General features: G+C 39.9%; 1 protein-coding gene across 5 annotated transcripts in view; it reads left to right on the top strand.

Moving 5' to 3' along the window:
* Positions 1–21,179, top strand: part of LOC134344077 (kelch-like protein 5) — a 147,987-nt gene that overhangs the window by 99,072 nt on the left and 27,736 nt on the right. For all 5 annotated transcript variants that reach the window (XM_063043295.1, XM_063043294.1, XM_063043293.1 and 2 more), the window contains 2 exons: positions 7,893–8,079; positions 12,136–12,360. In XM_063043295.1, coding sequence (XP_062899365.1) covers positions 7,893–8,079; positions 12,136–12,360 — 412 coding nt within the window. The remainder of the gene's footprint in view (positions 1–7,892; positions 8,080–12,135; positions 12,361–21,179) is intronic.

The raw sequence follows: 21,179 nt of genomic DNA, 5'->3' as shown, positions 1-21,179 counted from the left end.
GTACCATGGGGTTAGCCAAATGCTGTTATAGAGCAGGTAGCCCACGTTCAATTTCCACTGCTGTCTGTAAGGAGTTTGTACGTTCTCCCCATGACCACGTGGGTTTTCTCCGAGTGCTCTGGTTTCCTCCCACATTCCAAAGATGTATGGATTAATAGGTTAGATCATCACAGAGATGCAATTGGGCAGTACAGGCTTGTTGGACCGAAAGACCTGTCACTGTGCAGGATCTCGAAATAAATAAAATAGAACAACTATTTTCCTTGCTTTTCATGTGGAAGACTGCAAATTCTAACAGCCCTGGAATTCGAATAGCCCTCTGAATTTTTCTCTCTCTCCACTTTCCCTTGATTCCATCTCTTCGGCAAATTCTACCCCGACCATATTTTCACCAGCCTTTTGACCTTCTTACTCTTTGGATCCCGAACCACCAGTCCTCAACAGAGGCTTCAGTTTCATCCCCTTCATTCCTTATTTTTATGAATTAACATGATATTGAACTCATCTTCTACCTTGATCTCTGTGCTCATTTCTTTGGCTACGAATTCTCACCCCAGCTTGTGGACCATTCTTCCTGTCTTAGAATTTGTGATCCATCTTGACCCCTCCCTTTGGCTTCTTTACACCCCCCCCCCGTGTATTCACTGATTTTTTTTTCACTCACCTCATTCTAACTTTTCCCCTATGAACTTGCAATGTTCCACTCATCCAGAAACAATCCTGATGTTGTCGTCAAACCCGCCAACAAGGATTGTGCTGTTGTGGTCTGACAAATTGACTTCTACCTCACAGAAGCCAGATGTCAGCTCCTGGCAGATGTGTTGTTTACGGCTGCTCTTGTCCCACCAAATTTATTTCTTCCCACTTGCAATCCATCCTTTCTCTCTTGGTGCAGTCTTTTGTCACATGTATCCACAACACCTTTGGTGTCTTCCTTCACCGTTCCAATTCCTAGTCTCAATCACCTCATCTTTACCACCGATATACACCTCCATCCCACACCCAGATGGTCAGTAAGCACTCTGCTTCTTCCTTGAACAATGGACCAACTAGTTTCCCCCATATATGGAACAATTTCTCTTTCAATTCAACTCACTTTCTCCAGATCACAGGTGTTCCTGTGGGAACATATCTGTCTTTTTGTGAGATATATGGAAAACACTTTTATGGGGTTGAGGGAGTGGTGGATTCTTTCAAAAAAGAGTTAGATAGAGCTCTTAAGATATGACACGTAGCTGGATGGCAGTGTTAGCTGTGAGCAGGATGCTAAGAGGATGCAGGGTGACTTGGATAGGTTAGGTGGGTGGGCAAATTCATGGCAGATGCAGTTTAATGTGGATAAATGTGAGGTTATCCACTTTGGTGGCAAAAACAAGAAAATAGATAGATTATTATCTGAATGGTGGCCGATTAGGAAAAGGGGAGGTGCAACGAGACCTGGGTGTCATTATACACCAGTCCTTAAAAGTGGGCATGGAGGTACAGCAGGCAGTGAAAAAGGTGATTGGTATGCTGGCATTCATAGCAAAAGGATTCGAGTACAGGAGCAGGGATGTTCTACTCCACTTGTTCAAGGCCTTGGTGAGACCACACCTGGAGTATTGTGTGCAGTCTTGGTCCCCTAATCTGAAGAAAGACATTCTTGCCATAGAGGGAGTACAAAGAAGGTTCACCAGATTGATTCCTGGGATGACAGGACTTTCATATGAAGAAAGACTGGATCGACTAGGCTTATACTCGCTGGAATTTAGAAGATTGTGGGGGGGATCTTATTGAAACATATAAAATCCTAAAAGGATTGGACAGGCTAGATGCAGGATGATTGTTCCCGATGTTGGGGAAGTCCAGAACGAGGGGAAAAAGGGGAAGCCTTTTAGGACTGAGATTAGGAAAAACTTCTTCACACAGAGAGTGGTGAATCTGTAGAATTCTCTGCCACAGGAAACAGTGGAGGCCGGTTCATTAGCTATATTTAAGAGGAAGTTAGATATGGCCCTTGTGGCTAAAGGGATCAGGGGTATGGAGGGAAGGCTGGTGCAGGGTTCTGAGTTGGATGATCAGCCATGATCATACTGAATGGCGGTGCAGGCTCGAAGGGCCGAATGGCTACTCCTGCACCTATTTTCTATGTTTCTATAGCGGAGTCAAGGGATATGGGGAGAAGGCAGGAAAAGGGTACTGATTGTAAATGATCAGCCATGATCACAGTGAATGATGGTGCTGGCTCAAAGGGCTGAATGGCCTACTCCTGCACCTATTGTCTATTGTGGTTAGGTTGCTTCCTGAACTCTGGTTCATTGATGACTGACTACTGCTCTTTCTGGCATTCATACAGAATTTGCTGTCAATTTCTAACCTGCTTGCAATTTCTCATGGTCCATCTTTGACCTTTTCCTTCCTTCCCTCTATCTCTACCTCAGGAGATATACTGACAAAAAAAAATCCATTGCACGCTTATGAACTTCCACAAATGTCTGACTACCCTTTGTCCTGTACTGCCTCTTGTGAGGATTCCATTTCACTCCACTAGTTACTCTGACTCCACATTTCTACAGTGATGAAACTTTTCACACAGAGAGATGTCATCTTTCTACCTGTTCCGTGGCTTCTACTGTACCATAGTTAGTAAAACCCTTAACTGCATCTCATCTATTTCCCATATCGCCTCTCTGTTCCCCCTTTGACCTAAGCAGAACAAGTACAGTTCACCTTATCCTCATTTTCGACTCCTCCAAGCCTGTACATTCAACCTATTATGATCTTCAACAATACTCACTCCTGTATCAAACATTTCTTTTCATCCCCTCTACTTTCAACATATCAAATGAATCAGATGATGACATCCTAGGGTTCTGCAAGAGATATCTGAAGAGGTTGTAGAGGCATTAGTAATAATCATTCAAGAATCACTAGATTCTGGGATGGTCCCAGAAGACTGGAAAATTGCAAATGTCACTCTCTCCATAAAATAAAGATAGGAAATTATAGGCCAGGTAGCCTGATTTCCAGTGGCTGGCAAGTTGTTTTAGGGTACTTGGAGACACACGATAAAGCAGGCTGGAGTCAGCATGGTTTCCTTGAGGTGAAGTCTTGCCTGACAAATCAGTTGGAATTCTTTGAGGAAATAACCAGCAGGATAGATGTAGAAGAGTCAGTAAGTGTTGTTTACTTGGATTTTTTAGAAGACCTTTGAGAAGGTTGCACATTAGGCTGCTAAACAAGGTAAGAGCTCATGGTATTACAGAAAACATACTAGCATGGGCAGAAGATTGGCTAACTAACAGAGGAGTGAGAACAAAAGGGGCCTTTTCTGGTTGTCTGTCAGTGACTAGTGATGTTCCACAGGGACCAATGTTGTATCTGCTACTTTTCACGTTATATGTTAATGATCTGGATGACAGAATTGATAGTCTTCTGGCCATGTTTTCAGATGAAACAAAGATAGGTGGAGGGACAAGAGGTATTAAGGAAATAGAAAGTCTGCAGAAGAACTTGGACAGATTAGGAGAATGGCAAAGTGGCAGATGGAATACAGTGTAGAGAAGTGTAAGATCGTGCACTTTGGTAGAAGGAATAAAAATGTAGACTACTGTCTAATAATAAAGAAATCAGAGGTACAAAGGGACTTGAGAATCCTAGTACAAGATTCCCTAAGGGTTGGCTTGCATGTTAAGTTGGCAGTAACGAAGGCAAATGTAATATTAACATTCATTTCAAGAAGATAGAAAATAATAGCAAGGATGTAATGCTGCAGATTTGTAAGGCATTGGTCAGACCACACTTGAAGTATTATGAGCAGTTTTGGGCCCCGTATTTAAGAAAGGATTTTCTGGTATTGGAAGTGCATGAAAATGATTCCGGGAATGAAGAGTGTTTGATGGTCTGAGCCTGGACTCACTGGAGTTTAGGAGAATGAGGGGAGATCTCATTGCAAACTACCAAATATTGAAAGGCCTAGATAGAGTGGACGTGGAGAGGATGTTTCCAATAGTGGGAGAGTCAGATGGCACAGCTTACGAGAAAGGCCATCCCTTTAAAACAGAGATGAGGAGGAATTTCTTTAGCCAGAGGGTGGTGAGTCTGTGGAATTCAGTGCCACAGGCAGCTGTGGAGGCCAAGTCATTTGGTATATTTAAAGTGGAAATCGATAGGTACTTTATTAGAAAAGCCAACAAATATTACAGGGAGAAGACAGGAGAATGGGATTGAGAAGGAAAATAAATCAGCCATGTTTGAATGAGGGAGCAAACTTGATGGGCCAAATGGCCTAATTCTGCTCTTACATTTTGTGGTCTTATCTAAGACCTTTTGTGACTCACTGGTCCACTCTTCCTCTCCACATACATACTCGTTACAGCCCCCCCTGTGCTAGCACAGGACGTGCAACAACTGTCCTTTCACCTCTTTCCTTCTAAACAGATCTATTGGATGAAGCAGAAATTCACATCTGTGTTCAAATTAATGCCTTCCATTCAGTGTTTACAGTGATTCATCCCTTTCCTGGTGACTGATTTGTAGAGCACCTGCACTCAGTCACAGGGGTTACCCTAAGCTTCCTGTTACCTGCCACTTTAATCCTTCCTCACATTCCACTCTACACTATCTGACTCTATCCCCCTACACCATATAAAGGGGCCCAATTTAATCCACGTTATCCATCTGTGATATTGGCTCAATTGTTCCCTGTGCATTCGCACAACTGACCTGGTGGCATGTCCTACACCCTGCATTTCACAGCTCTTTCATCCTTTGCCTGTATTCTCACACATTAACTTACCACAGCTCAAAACTTTTATGGAGGGACAATTTTCTCTCTCCCTCACTGTCCTCAGTAACCCATCAACCAAATGACCTCATTTACAGCTTACCTCCATTTTAACCCTTTATTTTATCCACCGCTCTCTACCCAGCCTGGAACTTAATACTAATTTCCTGTTCTCCTTCCCTATTCTGACAGGGTCTGCATCCTGAAAAACTAACCCCATTTCTTTAGCACATAGTCTGTCTGAAATGCTGAAAGATTCCATAATTTTCTGCTTTTATTGCAGATTTCCAGTGGCTGTAAGTTTTTTTGGTTTCCTTATCTGGTGGTTTTGATCATTTAACTAGAAGAATAAGTGAGGGAGTAAGTTCTTCAGACCTCTCTTGTGATCTGAAGAGAAGAATTTTTCCTAATAGCCTTGGGTAATATTTTTCCCAGGCAGGAAGCACGTACTCAGACTTGTGATTGTAATATTTACTTGATTTATTACACTGTGATGAAAAGTGGCAAAAGTCGTCCATCAAATTTCACGTTCTTCTTTGGATCCACAGAAGCAGATTTAAAATTCTGCTTGAAAATTCGCCTCATTTTCACTTAGTTTTAGAAATCCATCACTGAGAAAGCATTATGGGGGAATTGTCTGCCAGCAGACGCAGTGAATCAAATGACCTCCCCCTGTGTCATAAGTGTTTGATTATATTGATCAAGTATTTGTACTACATGTCAGTGCTCAGGTCCATGAAATGTTAAAAATCTACGCTGACCAGTGTCACCTTCAGCCATCTACAAAAGATCATTCTCCATTAACTTCAAGTCTTTTACTACTTTAAATAAAAATTTAAGAATATAAAAAGGGAGTAAGCCATAGAAGTATATAAGTTTATGAGAGTCATATATGGGGTAGAATGTCAGAGTCCTTTTCCCAAGGTGGGAATATTAAATACTACAGGGAATAGTTTTAAGGTGAGAAGAGGAAAATTTAGGGAGATTTTACAAGGTAAGCTTTTTTTTATACCCAGAATTGAAAGTACCTGGATCTTTCTTCCAAAGGTGGAGATGGAAGCAGATATGATAGTAACGTTTAAAAGACATTTAAACAGACACATGAACAGGCAGGGGAAGGCAGGGTCTGAGCCATGTGCAGTTTAAATTGGCATCAAGGTCAGCACAGACAGCATGAGTGGTAGGCCCTGACCCGTGCTGTATTGCTCTATGTTCTATGTCTGATGCTCAGACCTGGTTCTTTATTCAGTAAGTCACGGCAAATGCTTTATTTCAAGTCCCCTTTTCCATCCAATTCCCACTTTCCTTGATTACCTAATGTCAAAATATCTTTTGATCTTTATCTTCAATATATTCAAGGATTGGTCATCCACTGCCCCCTGAGGTGAATAATTCTGAAGATTCATAGTCGCCTTGGCTAGTTAATCTCTCCTCCTTTCAGTGTTAAATGACTCCTTAACCTGATGTGTGGCTGCTAGTTTTACTTAGTCAGAGAATTAGGCGCTCAGCATTTAAACTGTCAATTCCTCTCAGGATTGATGAGACCAACTTATATTTTTTTTAAACTTCGATTAGATCCATTTTAATCAATCTCTCCTCACAACAGCCCCTCATCTCAAGAAGCTATCTAGTAAAATTATGCTTCACAACCTAAGGTAAGTATATTCTTAATCATAAGATCAAAAGTGGCACAGAGTACTCCAGATCTTGTCACATCAGAACCCTATATCATTGCAACAAACCTTCCTTGCCTCTGTATAACAAGGACAGACAACTGGCTTTCAAAGTCCTTCCTGTAGCTGCATGTTAATATTGTCGTTTTGTGTACCACCAACCTGCACGTTTCCCCTCATTATCAATCATCTGTTCTCCAGTACACTGTGGCCCTCTCCATATCCCTTTGCACCCTGTTCATAATTCAATTACCTGTCTCTTTCTGCATTCAGTTCCGACTTGGGATACCTCATTATCAGTCCCTTTCTCCAATTCATTAATATAGATTGTAAAAGGATAAGGTCCCTGTACTGAACTTTGTGGCACCATGCTAGTAAAGCCTGATTACCTTAAAATGCCTTACTTTCCTATTGATATTTGTCCTTTGATCGGACTTCTAGTCATGCTAATGATATTAACCCTTATTTTGTGTGACAAGCATTTATCAGGCACATGCCTTTTGAAAGTATAGATATACTAGATTGACTGAGACCACCTTAGAGTTGGGGTGGGGGAGCAGTGTCTAGGTTTCATTTCTTGCATTCCATGGAGTTAATAGGTAAAGGCCACAGGTTCCTTATGTCTGTGCATTTGATTGCCTGTGTGAACCACTATAGCTTTATTACTGAGGACCACACTAATTTAAAAGTTATTTGTGGCGTCCACAGGTATCACAAATTTTCAAGCTATTCTGTATTTTTAAAGTTATTTTTGTACTTGTTAATTACATTTGTTGCAGTAATTGCTTTTAAGGGTAGTTAATAAAATTTTTCTTCAGGGCATCTGAATCAGTTGTGTGATACTGAGTATTTTTATCAGTTGGCTTTTATTGTTTCTTGTTAACACTGTGGGCCAAAATTTCTGCATTTACCCTGACACACCATATTAATACAGCTTGATTTTCATTAATGTCCCAAACTGCTTCACAATTTAAAATTTGACATCAAAGTCTTCAGAGATATGTGCTGCAGATCACCAAAACTTACTGAAAGAGATAGATTTTAAGGTGTGTCTTTAACAAAAAATAGCTGTGGAGAGGCAGACCAGTTTAGGGAGAGAATTCCAGTGTTCTGGGTTTCAACAGCTGAACCCTGACATTCTGGAGGAGTTAAAGTGGAGGATAATGAAAAAACCTTAAGTAAGTGTATTTCAGGAGTGTCGTAGTATTTGCTAAGCAATGTGTCCCTCAAGCTTATGTGAAAGAATGAGAAATAAGGTAAATGTTCTTTTGCATCTGGAAGTGTTAAACCATGGTATTTCACTAGGATAGTATCCAAGTTTATTAAGTATGTTGAGTCTTAATAATGTAAAATATATACACAATAAATTTTTGTGTATGTGCAATCTCTCGTTTAAGTTGAATAGAGATTTTGCCAATTTAACAGCTTGTTTGAATTTGAATTATTCCTAATAGTTTCTTGCAGACATGGAGAACAATGTGTTGTTTAGGGATGACATTGAATGCCAAAAACTCATTATGGAAGCAATGAAATATCACCTGTTACCTGAGCGTCGCAACATGATGCAGAGTCCTCGCACTAAGCCTAGAAAGTCAACTGTGGGAGTACTGTTTGCAGTTGGAGGAATGGATGCAACAAAAGGTACAGAGCATTAAATAATTGTGAACTCACAAAATCAGATTTCTCTTTTGGGGATGACATTTTCTGCCCGGTGTTACATATCTGTTCTGTTGCCGGGAAAGCAGTTTACAACGATGGTTAATATTTTGTTATAGATGCAACAACTGCATCTGAGATGTGTGTGTGTGTGTGTGTGTATATGTGTGTGTTGTTTCTCTATTTGTCCTTCACTCAACTGAAGTCATGAGAGGTTGGAATTAGAGTCCACTTTCAATCTTGGTTATGTGTAGTCTGCCACAGGACTGCAAGGATATTGCCATCTGTTTTCTCTCAGAATTGATCGAGTTACTTCTCTGAGGTAATTTAATTGGAAAGGATTTAAGCCAAACAGATTCCTTACACCTCTAAAATGTAAAACTTCTAAACACTGTTGTATATTAACATGACCATGCTCAGTGACATTATTTCAATATTTGAATTCAATAACTTTGTGAAACAAACTGATGAAGATCTAAATGTTTTTGCGAAATACTACTTGTGTTTTTTGAAAAAGTCTTAAATTTATGAAAGCAAAGAGCATTGCATTGGAAATAGAATTCGTTTCTGGTATCAATAATGACATCTGAGCAGTCCAGGTCGAATACAGCATATTTAGCTCATCATTGAAGTTCCCTCTGTTTTGTTCTAAATCAGGTATTTACTGTCATATTGGCTATTTTCCATTTACCTCTTTATGCTTCATTTCTTCATAATCACTGCCATCCACCTATGCTTTTATCAAATGGTTTTGGCTTCCTCTAAAGTAATCCATGCAGTTAGGTCCTATGGTACTTGAAATTTAAAGAGTTAATGCTTTTGGTTTAGTTAATCCAATAGAATATAGAATGCTGATTCTACAAAAAGCTAGCATACTGCCTTGTAAACTCTTGTCTAGGAATGAAGATAATTTACATAATTTGCTTATAGATTCTTGGCAACATTTGTGTAACACAAATCACCATGTAGTTCAGCCCACTGATTGCTTAACACATGGAAGTTTGAGATCAAACTTAGCAATCTATGTGCATTGAACTTTTGGGAATAATGCTTATTATGCAATATTGTAGTGAAAGGACTTTGAAGGGTATGCCCAGAAAATAGTTTCTGATTGATATCAATAACTGAAAATCATAAAATTGTTCAGAAACACAGATCATAATGAATTAAAAAAGCTGAAAACTGAATAAAAGATACATTTTGTACAGTTTTGGTCTCCAGATTTGAGGAGGGATGTTCTAGCTATTGAGAGAGTGTAGCGTAGGTTCATGAGGTTAATTCCCGGGATGGCGGGACTATCATATGTTGAAGGATTGGAGCAACTGGGGTTGTATACACTGAAATTTGGAAGGATGGGAGGGGATCTGATTGAAACGTATAAGATTATTAAGGGATTGGACATGCTAGAGGCAGGAAACATGTTCCTGATGTTGGGAGAGTCCAGAACCAGAGGCCACAGTTTAAGAATAAGGGGTAGACAATTTAGAACGGAGTTGAGGAAAAACTTTTTCACACAGAGGGTTGTGGTTCTGTGGAATACTCTGCCTCAGAAGGCAGTGGAGGCCAATTCTCTGGATTCTTTCAAGAAAGAGTTAGATAGAGCTCTTAAAGATAGCGGAGTCAAGGGATATGGGGAGAAGGCAGGAAAAGGGTACTGACTGTGGATGATCAGCCATGATCACAGTGAATGGTGGTGCTGGCTCAAAGGGCTGAATGGCCTACTCCTGCATCTATTGTCTATTGGTGTGTAGTAGTGAAAATGACTTTCTATATTGTTAAGTTTTGTGTGCAGGAAGAAGGAATCTTTGAAGTATTTCTAAGAATATTGACACAGAAGCCAAATACTATGGATGCTGGAAACCTGCAATAAGAAAATGAAATGTTAAAAATAGCAATTCAGTCAGAAACTGTGGAGGGAGAAATATGTGATATTTCATATCAATAGCCATTCTTCAATTCTGATGAAAAACCATTAACTTGATACATTAACTCTCATTTTCCATTCAAAGCTTCTACCTTACTCCAGAACATTTCCAGTCTTGGCTGTTTTTATTATTACTGTTGGGCATATTCCTCTAATGTCCAGACAGTGCAAAGAAACAGTCAACAACACAAATAAAGTACAATGTTAAGTAGTCATCTTAGTAGGCCTCAGTACAATAGTCATGTAATCTAAAGCAATGTAGACACGTTTGTTGAATTATGAACTATGGAGGAGATATTACTGCATGTGTTTCTAGAGCTGAGGAGAAGAATATTGCAACAATAAATGAAAGTAGCACGGGTGTAACAAAATAACATATCCAGAAAAGTAAAATAATACATATGTGGCCAGTATGAGTAAAAATTAATCAAAATTCTAGGAATACTAAAATATCTGATAAGATCAGAATCAGGTTTATTATCACTGTTTATATGATTTGGTTTGTTTTTTGGCAGCAGTACAGTGCAAAGATATGACGTTACTATAAATTACAAAATAATTAGTGCAAAATAAAGGAATAATGGGGTAGTGTTCATAGGTTCATTGACCACTCAGAAATCTGATAGCAGAGGGGAAGATGCTGCTTTTGAATCATCTTCCTGAGACACCACCATTTGAAAATGGCTTCAGTGGAGGGAGTGAGTGATGGAGCTGGGTGAGTCCGCCAACTCTTGTGATCCTGTGCAGTGGAGCCTCCAAGCCAGCAACTGGTCAGAATTCTCTCCACCGTACATCTATAGAAATTTTCAAGATTCTTTGGTGTCATCAAATTTCCTCAAACACATAACGAATTAGAGCCACTGGTGTGCCTTCTTCGTGATTGCATCAATGTGTTGGACCCAGGATGGATCCTCCGAGATGTTGATACCCAGGGACTTGAAGCTACTCGACCATGATGAGGACTGGTGCGTGAACTCTCAGCTTCCCCTTCCTGACACTGCAATCAATTTCTTGTTGAGAGTAAGGTTGATGTTGCAAATCACTCAATCAGCTGATCTATCTCACTCCTGTACACCTCCTCATTGCCATTTGAGTGAGATTTTACCAACAACAATGGTGACACCTGTAAATATATGAATGGTGTTTCAGCTGCATTTAGTATTTGTGAAGAGAAATACAATTAACATTTTAGGTTATTCGATATATTCAGGGACTGAAGTTATAGAAATTATAAACCAACTGATTGCTCACAAGAACTGAGTCCCGATCAAAGTGGTGAGAACCTTTTCACATAAAAAGTATGCTTCAAATACTGGAAATCAAGTACTGTAAAAGAAAATCCTGGAAACACTAATTAATTCGGGCAGCATATGTGTGGTGAGAAACAGTGTTAATGCTTTAGGTAGAAAACCATTCATCAGAAATGGGGAGAAACAAAATGGGAAAAATTGAGCATATAGAACTGATTACCTACAGAGGATTGGAGACAGCAATTGTGGCAACATTTTAAATAGAATCAGATAGAATATTTGTTTGAAGTTCAGGAGATGGTTTTTTGAGCAGGAAAAGAGATTTGGAGGGTCAATGTGCCTGATCCGTTTTGCTCAGTTTTTGCGTGAGAGGAGGGACTTGGGGGTTAATGATTGTGCTGTCTTTCATTTTTTTCTTGGTTTCATGGCTGCCCAGAGAACTGAAGAATTTCAGAGTTGTATACTTTGATAATAAATGAATCGTTGAACATTTAAACCTTTCGGTCGTCTCTCTTTTTAGTCAATCTTAACACATTGAAAAGTCTTCTGGATCTCCCCATGATTCTAAGTATTCATGAGAATCGATCAGCTTGATAGGGTATAGGTATTTCCTGAGTGATTAGTGCCAAAATAATAGTATGCTACTGACATAATACCTACCCATGTGTAAATTATACAAAACTGGACAATAAATTTGTATTTTCAGAGTATTTTAAAATGCCTTATTATGGTTGGCTTTTAACTTATGTGAGCAATACAACTTTAAATGAAAATAAAGTGACACTTTCCCCAAATATGTGATATCTTTCTTTCAACATAAAAAGAATGTTTTCAGAATTTTTTGTTTCAATTTTGATTCAACTCTAGGTGCCACAAGCATCGAAAGATACGACCTTCGTTCCAATACTTGGACACATGTTGCCAATATGAATGGGAGACGATTACAATTTGGTGTGGCAGTTCTGGATGACAAACTTTATGTTGTGGGAGGTAGAGATGGATTGAAGACTTTAAATACAGTTGAGTGCTACAACCCAAAAACTAAAAGCTGGAGTATCATGCCCCCCATGTCTACACATAGGCATGGCCTTGGTAAGTGGCATAATTTGTAGGTTATATAAAATGTAATTGAAGTCTAAGTATCACCGGTGACATTCTTATTCAATTGCATTAGGCTGAGAAAGGGAAAATAGTGATTTTGTCTTATGATTAATATATTTATTATCACAAGTTGAGACATCTTATAACAGTGCACATTTCTGGGTTTTTTTAAATCTCTGAAGTCTGAACAACCTGAAGTCAGTCACCTTGTAAAAGCAGGATCCAAAAGAGCTGATAGATTGTAAGTACAACTGTTCTGGGGCTGGAAGAATCCTTATAATGTGATTCAGGAGGGCAACCATATCCACAGACATTAGAAAGCCAAGTATTTTGGTGCACAAAATCCTTGATTGAAGTATCAAAACATAGCAAAGATGTACTTTTAATGGCAACTCACAACCTCATTTCCCATGTCTGCAAAGAATGTTCGAGTATCTTAGAGGTGCCATAATCTGTAAGAAAGGATACAGGTTTCCCCTGCCATCCGAAGGTAGAGCGTTCCTATTAAACGGTTTGTAAGCCGGAATGTCGTAAAGCGAAGAAGCAATTACCATTTATTTATATGGAAAAATTTTGTGAGCGTTCGCAAACCCAAAGAATAACCTACCAAATCATGCCAAATAACACATAAAACCTAAAATAACAGTAACATATAGTAAAAGCAGGAATGATATACATACACAGCCTATATAAAGTAGAAATACTTTTCCACAATCATTGCCTGACTGTTCTCCGTAGCGAAAGTCTCACTCAAGCACTGTTGGCAGAAACACGGTGCAAGCGCTCTCCAGTAATCTTTAAGCTATGAAGCTGCCAAATCATACCAAATAACACGTAAAAATACACAGCCTATATAAAGTAGAAATAATGTATGTACAGTGTAATATCATTTTTGGGAATTTGGAAGACATCGAGCACACTGATGATGGTGCGTTAGGCTCAGTTGTCGGAGTTTGAGTGGTGCAGTGGCCCCCACCCTCCGGGCAGTGAACCGATACCGATCCGTGAAGCATGCAGGGGTACAGCGGTAGCCGGGAGGCACCCAGCACATCTTTAAGAAAAAAGCCGAAATCAACATGCTAATTAATTAGGTGCCGCCCTTCACGTAATTGTCGGCCCAGATCAGATGCAATTGCCGATTGTGTCGCCTCTGATCGGGGCTGACAATTACGTGAAGGGCGGCACCTAATTAATTAGCATGTTTATTTCAGCTTTTTTCTTAAAGATGTGCTTGTGCCTCCTGGCTACCGCTGTATTCTCCGTGAATCAGTATCTGTCCGCAGCCTGGGGGTTGGGGTGGTGGGACACTGGGGTGTGGTCTGTTTCCATCAGGGCAAGCAGGTCATCTTCTTCTATGTCTGCCTGCCTCGATGTCAAAGGTCAAGGTTCGTTGTCTGCTGTGGCTGTTGTGAAAGTCTTGAAAAACGACAGTATGCTTGACTGCTGAGCCTCGCGCATTTTTCTATCGTACAGTTCTTTGTAAGGACTCAAACCATCTTGCAAATATGTCCTAAACCAACGTACCCTTTCAAAATTAAAGTCGTACTTTATCATTACTCATTCAGTTTCAATTGTTATCCTTTCCTCTTCCAATTGCATCAGCTCTTCATCTGTCAGTTCTTGGTCATGGGATGCCAAAACCTCTTCAACATCATCTTCGTCAACTTCCACAAGCCAAACTCACTTTGTCCTTACTTCGCTCACCACGATCAAAGAGCTTAATTATGTCTAGTTTTACGCTAAGTGTAAAACCCTTATGAGCTCTTTTAGGCTTTTCCGATACCTTAGAACTCATCTTGCTAACGGCTGCTCACAGACACGTGTTTAAGCAATGCCGGCGAGAATGCAGTTCCTGGGGACAGCGGCTGCTCGGGGCACGCGCTGCCTTTTCTCGTAACAGTGAAAATACCTGTTAGTGAAAACAGGGAACTAATGTAGGTCTTTCGTAACAGTGAGGTTTCATAAAGCGAACGTTCGAAAAGCAAGGGACACCTGTACTGTACAATTGCATTAACTGTTGCCTGTTATAAGAAGATCCTTGCAAGAATATTTCTCAGTGACAACCTACCAGAGACAAAATGTAATCTAGAAGATACGGTGTCCATAACCTTGGCTGTGCAAGAGTGTAGAGAGAAGCATCAATCACTATATGTGGCTTCTCACCACCTAAAGCTTTCAACCAAAGGGTCAAATGAAGGATATTTTCAAACCTGGCTGTCCCATAAATTTATTGGCATCTTCAGTTTGGCATACAAGTTGTAATCCACAAACATAAGCTCTGGAAAGGGGATCCATATTTACATCACATTTATCTTAAGTAAAATTAGAGATGTAGAAATTTCATTTTTCTTTTATTTTAAACTAAAATCTTTAAATATTTATATCAATATGCATCTTCAGTACAAAGAGAATAAATTTCCTGGAGGAACTATTGATACAGAGCTTTTTATGGCATAACGTGAATTATTCAAAAACTGCCTTTCACTAATCCTCTATTCTGCTTTCCTAAAGTCCCATTTAGGTCTCTGTCAAATGTTGTTTGATAATATGCCTGTGAGGTAGTATGTTAATGTCCCTATTTAAATGGAGATGATTGTGGTTTTGGTTATTACAGATATTGCTGGAAAGAAGTTAACATCAAAAATGCAATAACCATGAGAGAATTATTATAATAATTAGCATTCTTTATCATGGAGTATGCGAACAATGAAAGCTGTGGGCTGAATCATAGAATCGTTAAGTACAGGTGAAGGCTATTTAGATCAGTAACAACACCTAGTTGTGTAAACCAGTGGGTCCCATTCTCCTACTGATATCCTATGGTTTTCTTATGAAGCCAGTGATTGATTCTATTTCCAGCATCCTCCTAGATACTGACTCCCAGATCCAGGCTACAGAATAAAAAAGATTTTCATTTTATCTCACATGATTAATTTTTGCTGTGGATGTATGACTGCTTTCCCTAGCTTTTGAACTACCAACTTCTGGGAATAGCCTCCCTTACGTTATTCTCTCTATACCAATCATTAGCTTGTACCCAACGGTCAAATCTCCTCTCAAGCTTCTTCGCTGCAAAGTCAATAATCACTCTTCTCATCTCTAATGATACAACTCAGATTCCTTATCTCTGAAACCATTCTGGTAAATCCTTTCTGTATCCTCACAGGAAATTCTGCATCCTCTCTAATGGCAACTGTAGCTGGACTCAATACTTACTCCAGTTGTGTTTTGACTCATGTTTTCTGCAGGTTCAACTTCAGTAATAAAAAGAGAAAATGTCTGAAATGTTAAACAGGAAAGAGCGACAGAATTAGAGTTTCAGTTCACGATGGGTCATTGATCCCTTTCCCTTCCCCCTCCCCTTCCCTTCCCCTTCCCCCTTCCTCTCCCTCTCTCCCCACAGATACTGACTGACCTGTTGAGTATTTCCAGCATTTTCTGTTATGTCAGACATCTACATTTACATCTTTTTGTGTTTTCCAGCACAACTTCCCTGTTTTTACACTCCATGTCTATATTTACGAATACTGAAATTCTATTTTTAATTAATCACTATCTATATACATTTTTTGTCTGTTTGTGCACCTCCTTTATAGTTGTGCCATTTAATGGTGTCCTTTACTCTGACTCCAGGAGAATGTTCATTGACAGTTGCAAAAATGCCTGTTTGTCCTCAATTATGGAATCTGCCCAAACAATGTTTTTCAATCTTTTTGATGCCAGGCTATCATCCTAAACTGAACTGGCCTTTTAAGGACCCAGCCAATGTTGCTTGTTTGTAAACAATAGATTTGTGCATATAAGCATGAAATTAAGGTGAATGCACTTGGTAAATCATCTGAGCCTCACACTATTTTGAAGATAATATTTTTCTGTTCAAATTTAATGTTTTACAAAATGTTTTTGACACAATCATTAATATAGTCTATCTTTCTGTTAAAAAATTGGAGAAAATCCTTTTACTTCTTGCATTTATTCCCTTCCCAAAGCAAACTGCATTGCAGCCATACACTGCTTGGGAATATTTAACAGAGTGTTGATTCAAGTTAGCACTCTTGAACTTCCAGCCTGAACACTCACAGTTAAGTATCCCCTGTACTTTATGAAATATATCTACTCAGGCTGCAAGCTGCTCTGCAAGTAACTTGGCTTAGTGTGTAAGCAGTCACTTTTGCAACATCTGGAATGAAACGGCAGTAAGGTTTTGACTGCAAGGTCACTGGGTTGTGTAAATTCTTGATTGACTTTAATCCAGCAGCAGGTAGTTAGGATGAAATTGTAATTTCAGACTGTCATCTCTTCATAAATCCTGCATTTCTTGAAACTCCCAGCCAAGATGGCGCCAATGAACAATGGTTCCTCAGGCGACATTTTTCAGATAGCTAATCTTTTCAATAATTTCACTTTCTCCATGTCTTCTGCTTGTTCTTTTTGTTTTAATTGTGTTATGGAAACTGCTGGAGCCTATGACCTGCAGTTTGGAATTCAGTCGAATGATCTTGCACTCTGCTGTGTTCGAAGAGCTGCATCGTGAAGAAGACCAGAGATGGGGACCCAAAGGAGGGAATGTCGACTCAGACCATGAGAGGCCTGCGTCGGGCATTTTCATGCCTTACAAGGTGCAGATTGAAAGTATGTGTGGGTCGCCACTCCTCGCACAGACACTAGAGCAATGTGTGGTTAAGTGCCTTGCTCGAGGACCCAAAAAGGACCAAGAACAGAAGCTGACTCGTGGAGAAGACCAGAGATGGAACCCAGGGTCATGAACGACTCCATCTCAAAGTGGCGGGGAAGATTGAAGCATCAAGGTGAATGCAGAGGAGTTCAGCCGTCGCTGTCAATGGAGGCTCTGGGGTTAGTAGCTGGGTTGGCAGCCTTCACCCAGTGTGGTGGCTGCTCTTCACAGATGGACTGAGTTTGTGCAGCCACTCTCCACAAAAGCTGATGGAAGGATGTTTTCGATATTTTGAGAATTATGTGGTTGTTGGACTCTACTTTCTATTGGTCTCCTTCAGTTTTCACTGTATTTTTTTCTTGTTGCCAAATAGCGGGTGGGCGATATGTCACTTTTTATGCGAGGAAGAAGTTGGGCATTTAGGGTCTGATGTTCGATGTTCTTGTTGGTGTTTTTCTGTCTGGGCGAATCTGTTTTGTGTGTGAAAGAGGGGGTTGGGGCTATTGTCACTGTTCTTTTCTGCAGGGATTTGATATCGGCACTGTTTTCTCAGCAAGCAAGGGGGATGGGGATTTGATGTTATCGTCACGGAGTTTTTTGCAAGGGAGGGGGTGGGGGGTTTTGGTTTGCGAGTTTTGGTTCTTTTCCTTTTTTGTGTCGGGGGGGGAGTGATGGCTTTTCTTTTCAACAACCCATGGTTTTTCTGTATTTCATGGCTATCTGGAGAAGATGTACAGCGGTGCTAGAAAGTTTGTGAACTCTATAGAATTTTCTCTATTTCTGCATAAGGATGACCTAAAATGTGATCAGATCTTGATGTAGGTAAAGAGAACCCAATTAAATAAATAGCACATAAATTATACTTGTTTGTTTATTTATTGAGAAAAATAATCCAATATTACATGTATTTGTTGCAAAAAGTATGTGAACCTTCTACAAAAGCTATTTGGCGTCAGGTGTTCCAATCAATGAGATGAGTTTGGAGGTGTGGATTGTAAAGGTGCCCTGCCCTATTAGCAAAAAGACGCACAAAGTCAGGTTACTGACAGAGCCTGCTCTTCTCAAGAAAAATCTGTTTATGTGCACCGTGCCTTGATCAAAACAACTTTCAGAGGACCTTAGAAGAAGAACTGTGGAGATGCATGAAGCTAGAAAAGGCCACAAAAGCATTTCTAAAGACCTGCAACACACATCAAAGTTGCTGGTGAACGCAGCAGGCCAGGCAGCATCTCTAGGAAGAGGTACAGTCGACGTTTCGGGTCGAGACCCTTCGCTCTAAAGACCTGAGTGTCTATCAGTCCACAGTAAGAGAAATTGTCTAGAAATGGAGGAAATTAAATACTGTTGCTACTCTCACTAGGAATAGGCGTCATGCAAAGATCACACCAGGAGCACAATATGCAATGCTGAAGGAGGTGGAAAAGAACCAAAGGGTAACAGCAAAAGACCTGCAGAAATCTCTAGAACTTGATAACGTCTCTGTTCATGTGTCCAATATAAGAAAAACACTGAACAAGAATGGTGTTCATGGAAGGATACCACGGAGGAAACCACTGCTCTCCAAAAGAAAATTGCTGCTCGACTCAGGTTTGCAAAAAAACTTCTGGATGCTCTACAGCACTTCTGAGACAATGTTCTGTGGACAGATGAGACAAAAGTTGAACTTTTTGGTAGAAATGCATATTGTTATGTTTGGAAGAAAAAGGGCACTGCTCACCAACAGCAAAACCTCATCTCAACTGTAAAGCATGGTGGAAGGAGCATCATGGTTTGGGGCTGCTTTGCTGCCTCAGGGCCTGGATGTTTGCAATCATTGAGGGAACAATGAATTCAAATTGTATCAAGACATTTTACAGGAGAATGTCAGGTTAGCAGTCTGTCACCTGATGCTTAATAGAAGTTGGATAATGCAACAAGACAATGATCTGAAAGGCAGAAGTAAATCAACAACAGAATGGTCTAAAAAGAAGAAAATTCTTATTTTGGAATGGCCTAGTCAAAGTCCTGACCTTAATCCTGTAGAAATGTTGTGGAAAGACCTGAAGCAAGCAGTTCATGCAAGGAAAACCACCAACATCCCAGAGTTGAAGAGGTTTTGTAAGGATGAATAACCTAAAGTTCCTCCAAGCTGATGTGCAGGACTGATCAACAGTCTGCACTATTGTTCCTTTTACCAAAATGCATTATCATACATTGGATAACACTGGATCCCATCTGCCACTTTTTTCCCCCATTCTTCCATATCACATTGCTTCCTCAGCAGTACCTATCTTTATAGCATCCACAAATATTGCCACAAAGCCATCAATTCCACTTTCTAAATGAATACTGACACCTGAGAAACACCACTAGTCACTGGCAGCCGTTCAGAAAAGGCCCTCTTTATTCCCACTTGCTGCCTCCTGTCTGTCAGCCATTCCTCTGTCCTTCCTGTGACACCATAGGATTTTATCTTGTTAAGCAGCTTAATCTGAGGTGTCCAATCAAATGCCCTCTGAAAATCTAAGTAAATGACATCCACTGTGTCTCCTTGGTCCACCCCGTTTGTTACTTCCTCAAAGATTTGTCAGGCAAGATTTCCCTTGACAGAAATCATACTGAATTTGACTTATTTTATCATTAGTCTCCAAGAAACCTCATCCTTAATAATAGACTCCAGCACCTTACCAGTCACTGAGGTTAGGCTAACTGGCCTATAATTTTGTCTCTTTTGTCTTCCTCCTTTCTTAAAGAGTGGTGTGACATTTGCAATTTTCCAGTCCTTCTGGACCTTGCCCGAATCAAGTAATTCTTGAAAGGTCGTGGCCAATGCATCCGTTATCTCTTCAGCAACCTCTTTCAGGACTCTGGGATGTAGTTCATCTGCTCCAGGTGACTTATCCACCTTAAGACCTTTGAGGTTGCTTAGCACTTTTTCCTTTGTAATAGCAATAGCACTCAGTCCTGCTCCCTGACATTCACAGACCTCTGGCACACTGCTACTGTCTTCCACAGTGAAGGCTGATGCAAAGTACTCAATAAGTTAATCTGTCATTTCTGTGTCCCCCATTAACACCTCAGCAGCATCATTTTCCAGTGGTCCAATATTAACTCTCACCTCCCTTTTGTTCTTTATTTAACTGAGAAAATACGTGTGATATTGGATCACTTTTTCAATAAGTAAGTGAACAAGTATAATGTTTGTTGTGTTATTTATTTAATTGGGTTCCCTTTATCTAGTTTTAGGAGTTGCATGAAGATCTGATCATATTTTATGTCATATTTATGCAGAAATATGGAAAATTCTTCAGGGTTCACAATCTTTTCAGCACCACTGTATATCAAGAGTTGTATTGTACATGCATACTTTGACAATAACATGAACCTTTGAACTTGTCCCCTAACGGCAGCAAAAGTATGGTTTCAGTATTTGCAGATGAAGTTACATCTTAAATCCATTGTTCTTTTTAAGTTCAAAGTAAGTTTATTATCAAAATACATATATGTCACCATATACAACCCTGAGATTCATTTTCTTGTGAGCATACTCAATAAATCCATCATAGAATAATAACCGTAATAGAATCAACGGAAGGCCACACCTACTTGGGCATTCAACCAGTGTGCAAAAGACAACAAACTGTGCAAATACAAAAAGAATGAAATAATAATAAATAAGCAATAAATATCGAGAACATGAGATGAATAGTCCTTGAAAGTGAGTCCATAGGTTGCGGGAACATTTCAGTGATGGGGTGAGTGGATGTTTGGTTCAAGAGATTGATCGTTAAGGGGTAATAATTGTTCCTGAACCTGGTGGTGTGAGTCTTGAGGCTCCTGTACTTTCCTCCTTATGGCAGCAGCAAGAAGAAAGCGTGCCCTGGGTTGTTGGGGTCATTGGCGATGGGTGCTGCTTTCCTGCAACAATGTTGTGTGTAAATGTGCTTAGTGGTGGGGAGAGCTTTACCCATGATAGACTCAGGTAATCAGAAATAGAGGGGAAATGCTCTGCATTTTTTTGGGGTGTTAATTTTGAGTGAGATTATACTATTCTACTTTGGAGAATAAGACTGATGCATCTGCAGTCATCAATATCCTTCATTACAAAAGCTGGGAACATTTCCAAACAAGTGTGCTCAACTCTTTACAGAATTTA

Source organism: Mobula hypostoma, chromosome 3, assembly GCF_963921235.1.
Source record: "Mobula hypostoma chromosome 3, sMobHyp1.1, whole genome shotgun sequence".
In the NCBI taxonomy this organism is placed as follows: Eukaryota; Metazoa; Chordata; class Chondrichthyes; order Myliobatiformes; family Myliobatidae; genus Mobula; species Mobula hypostoma.
Note: the sequence above shows the minus strand (reverse complement) of the source record. Positions and strands in the feature narration are given on the sequence as shown.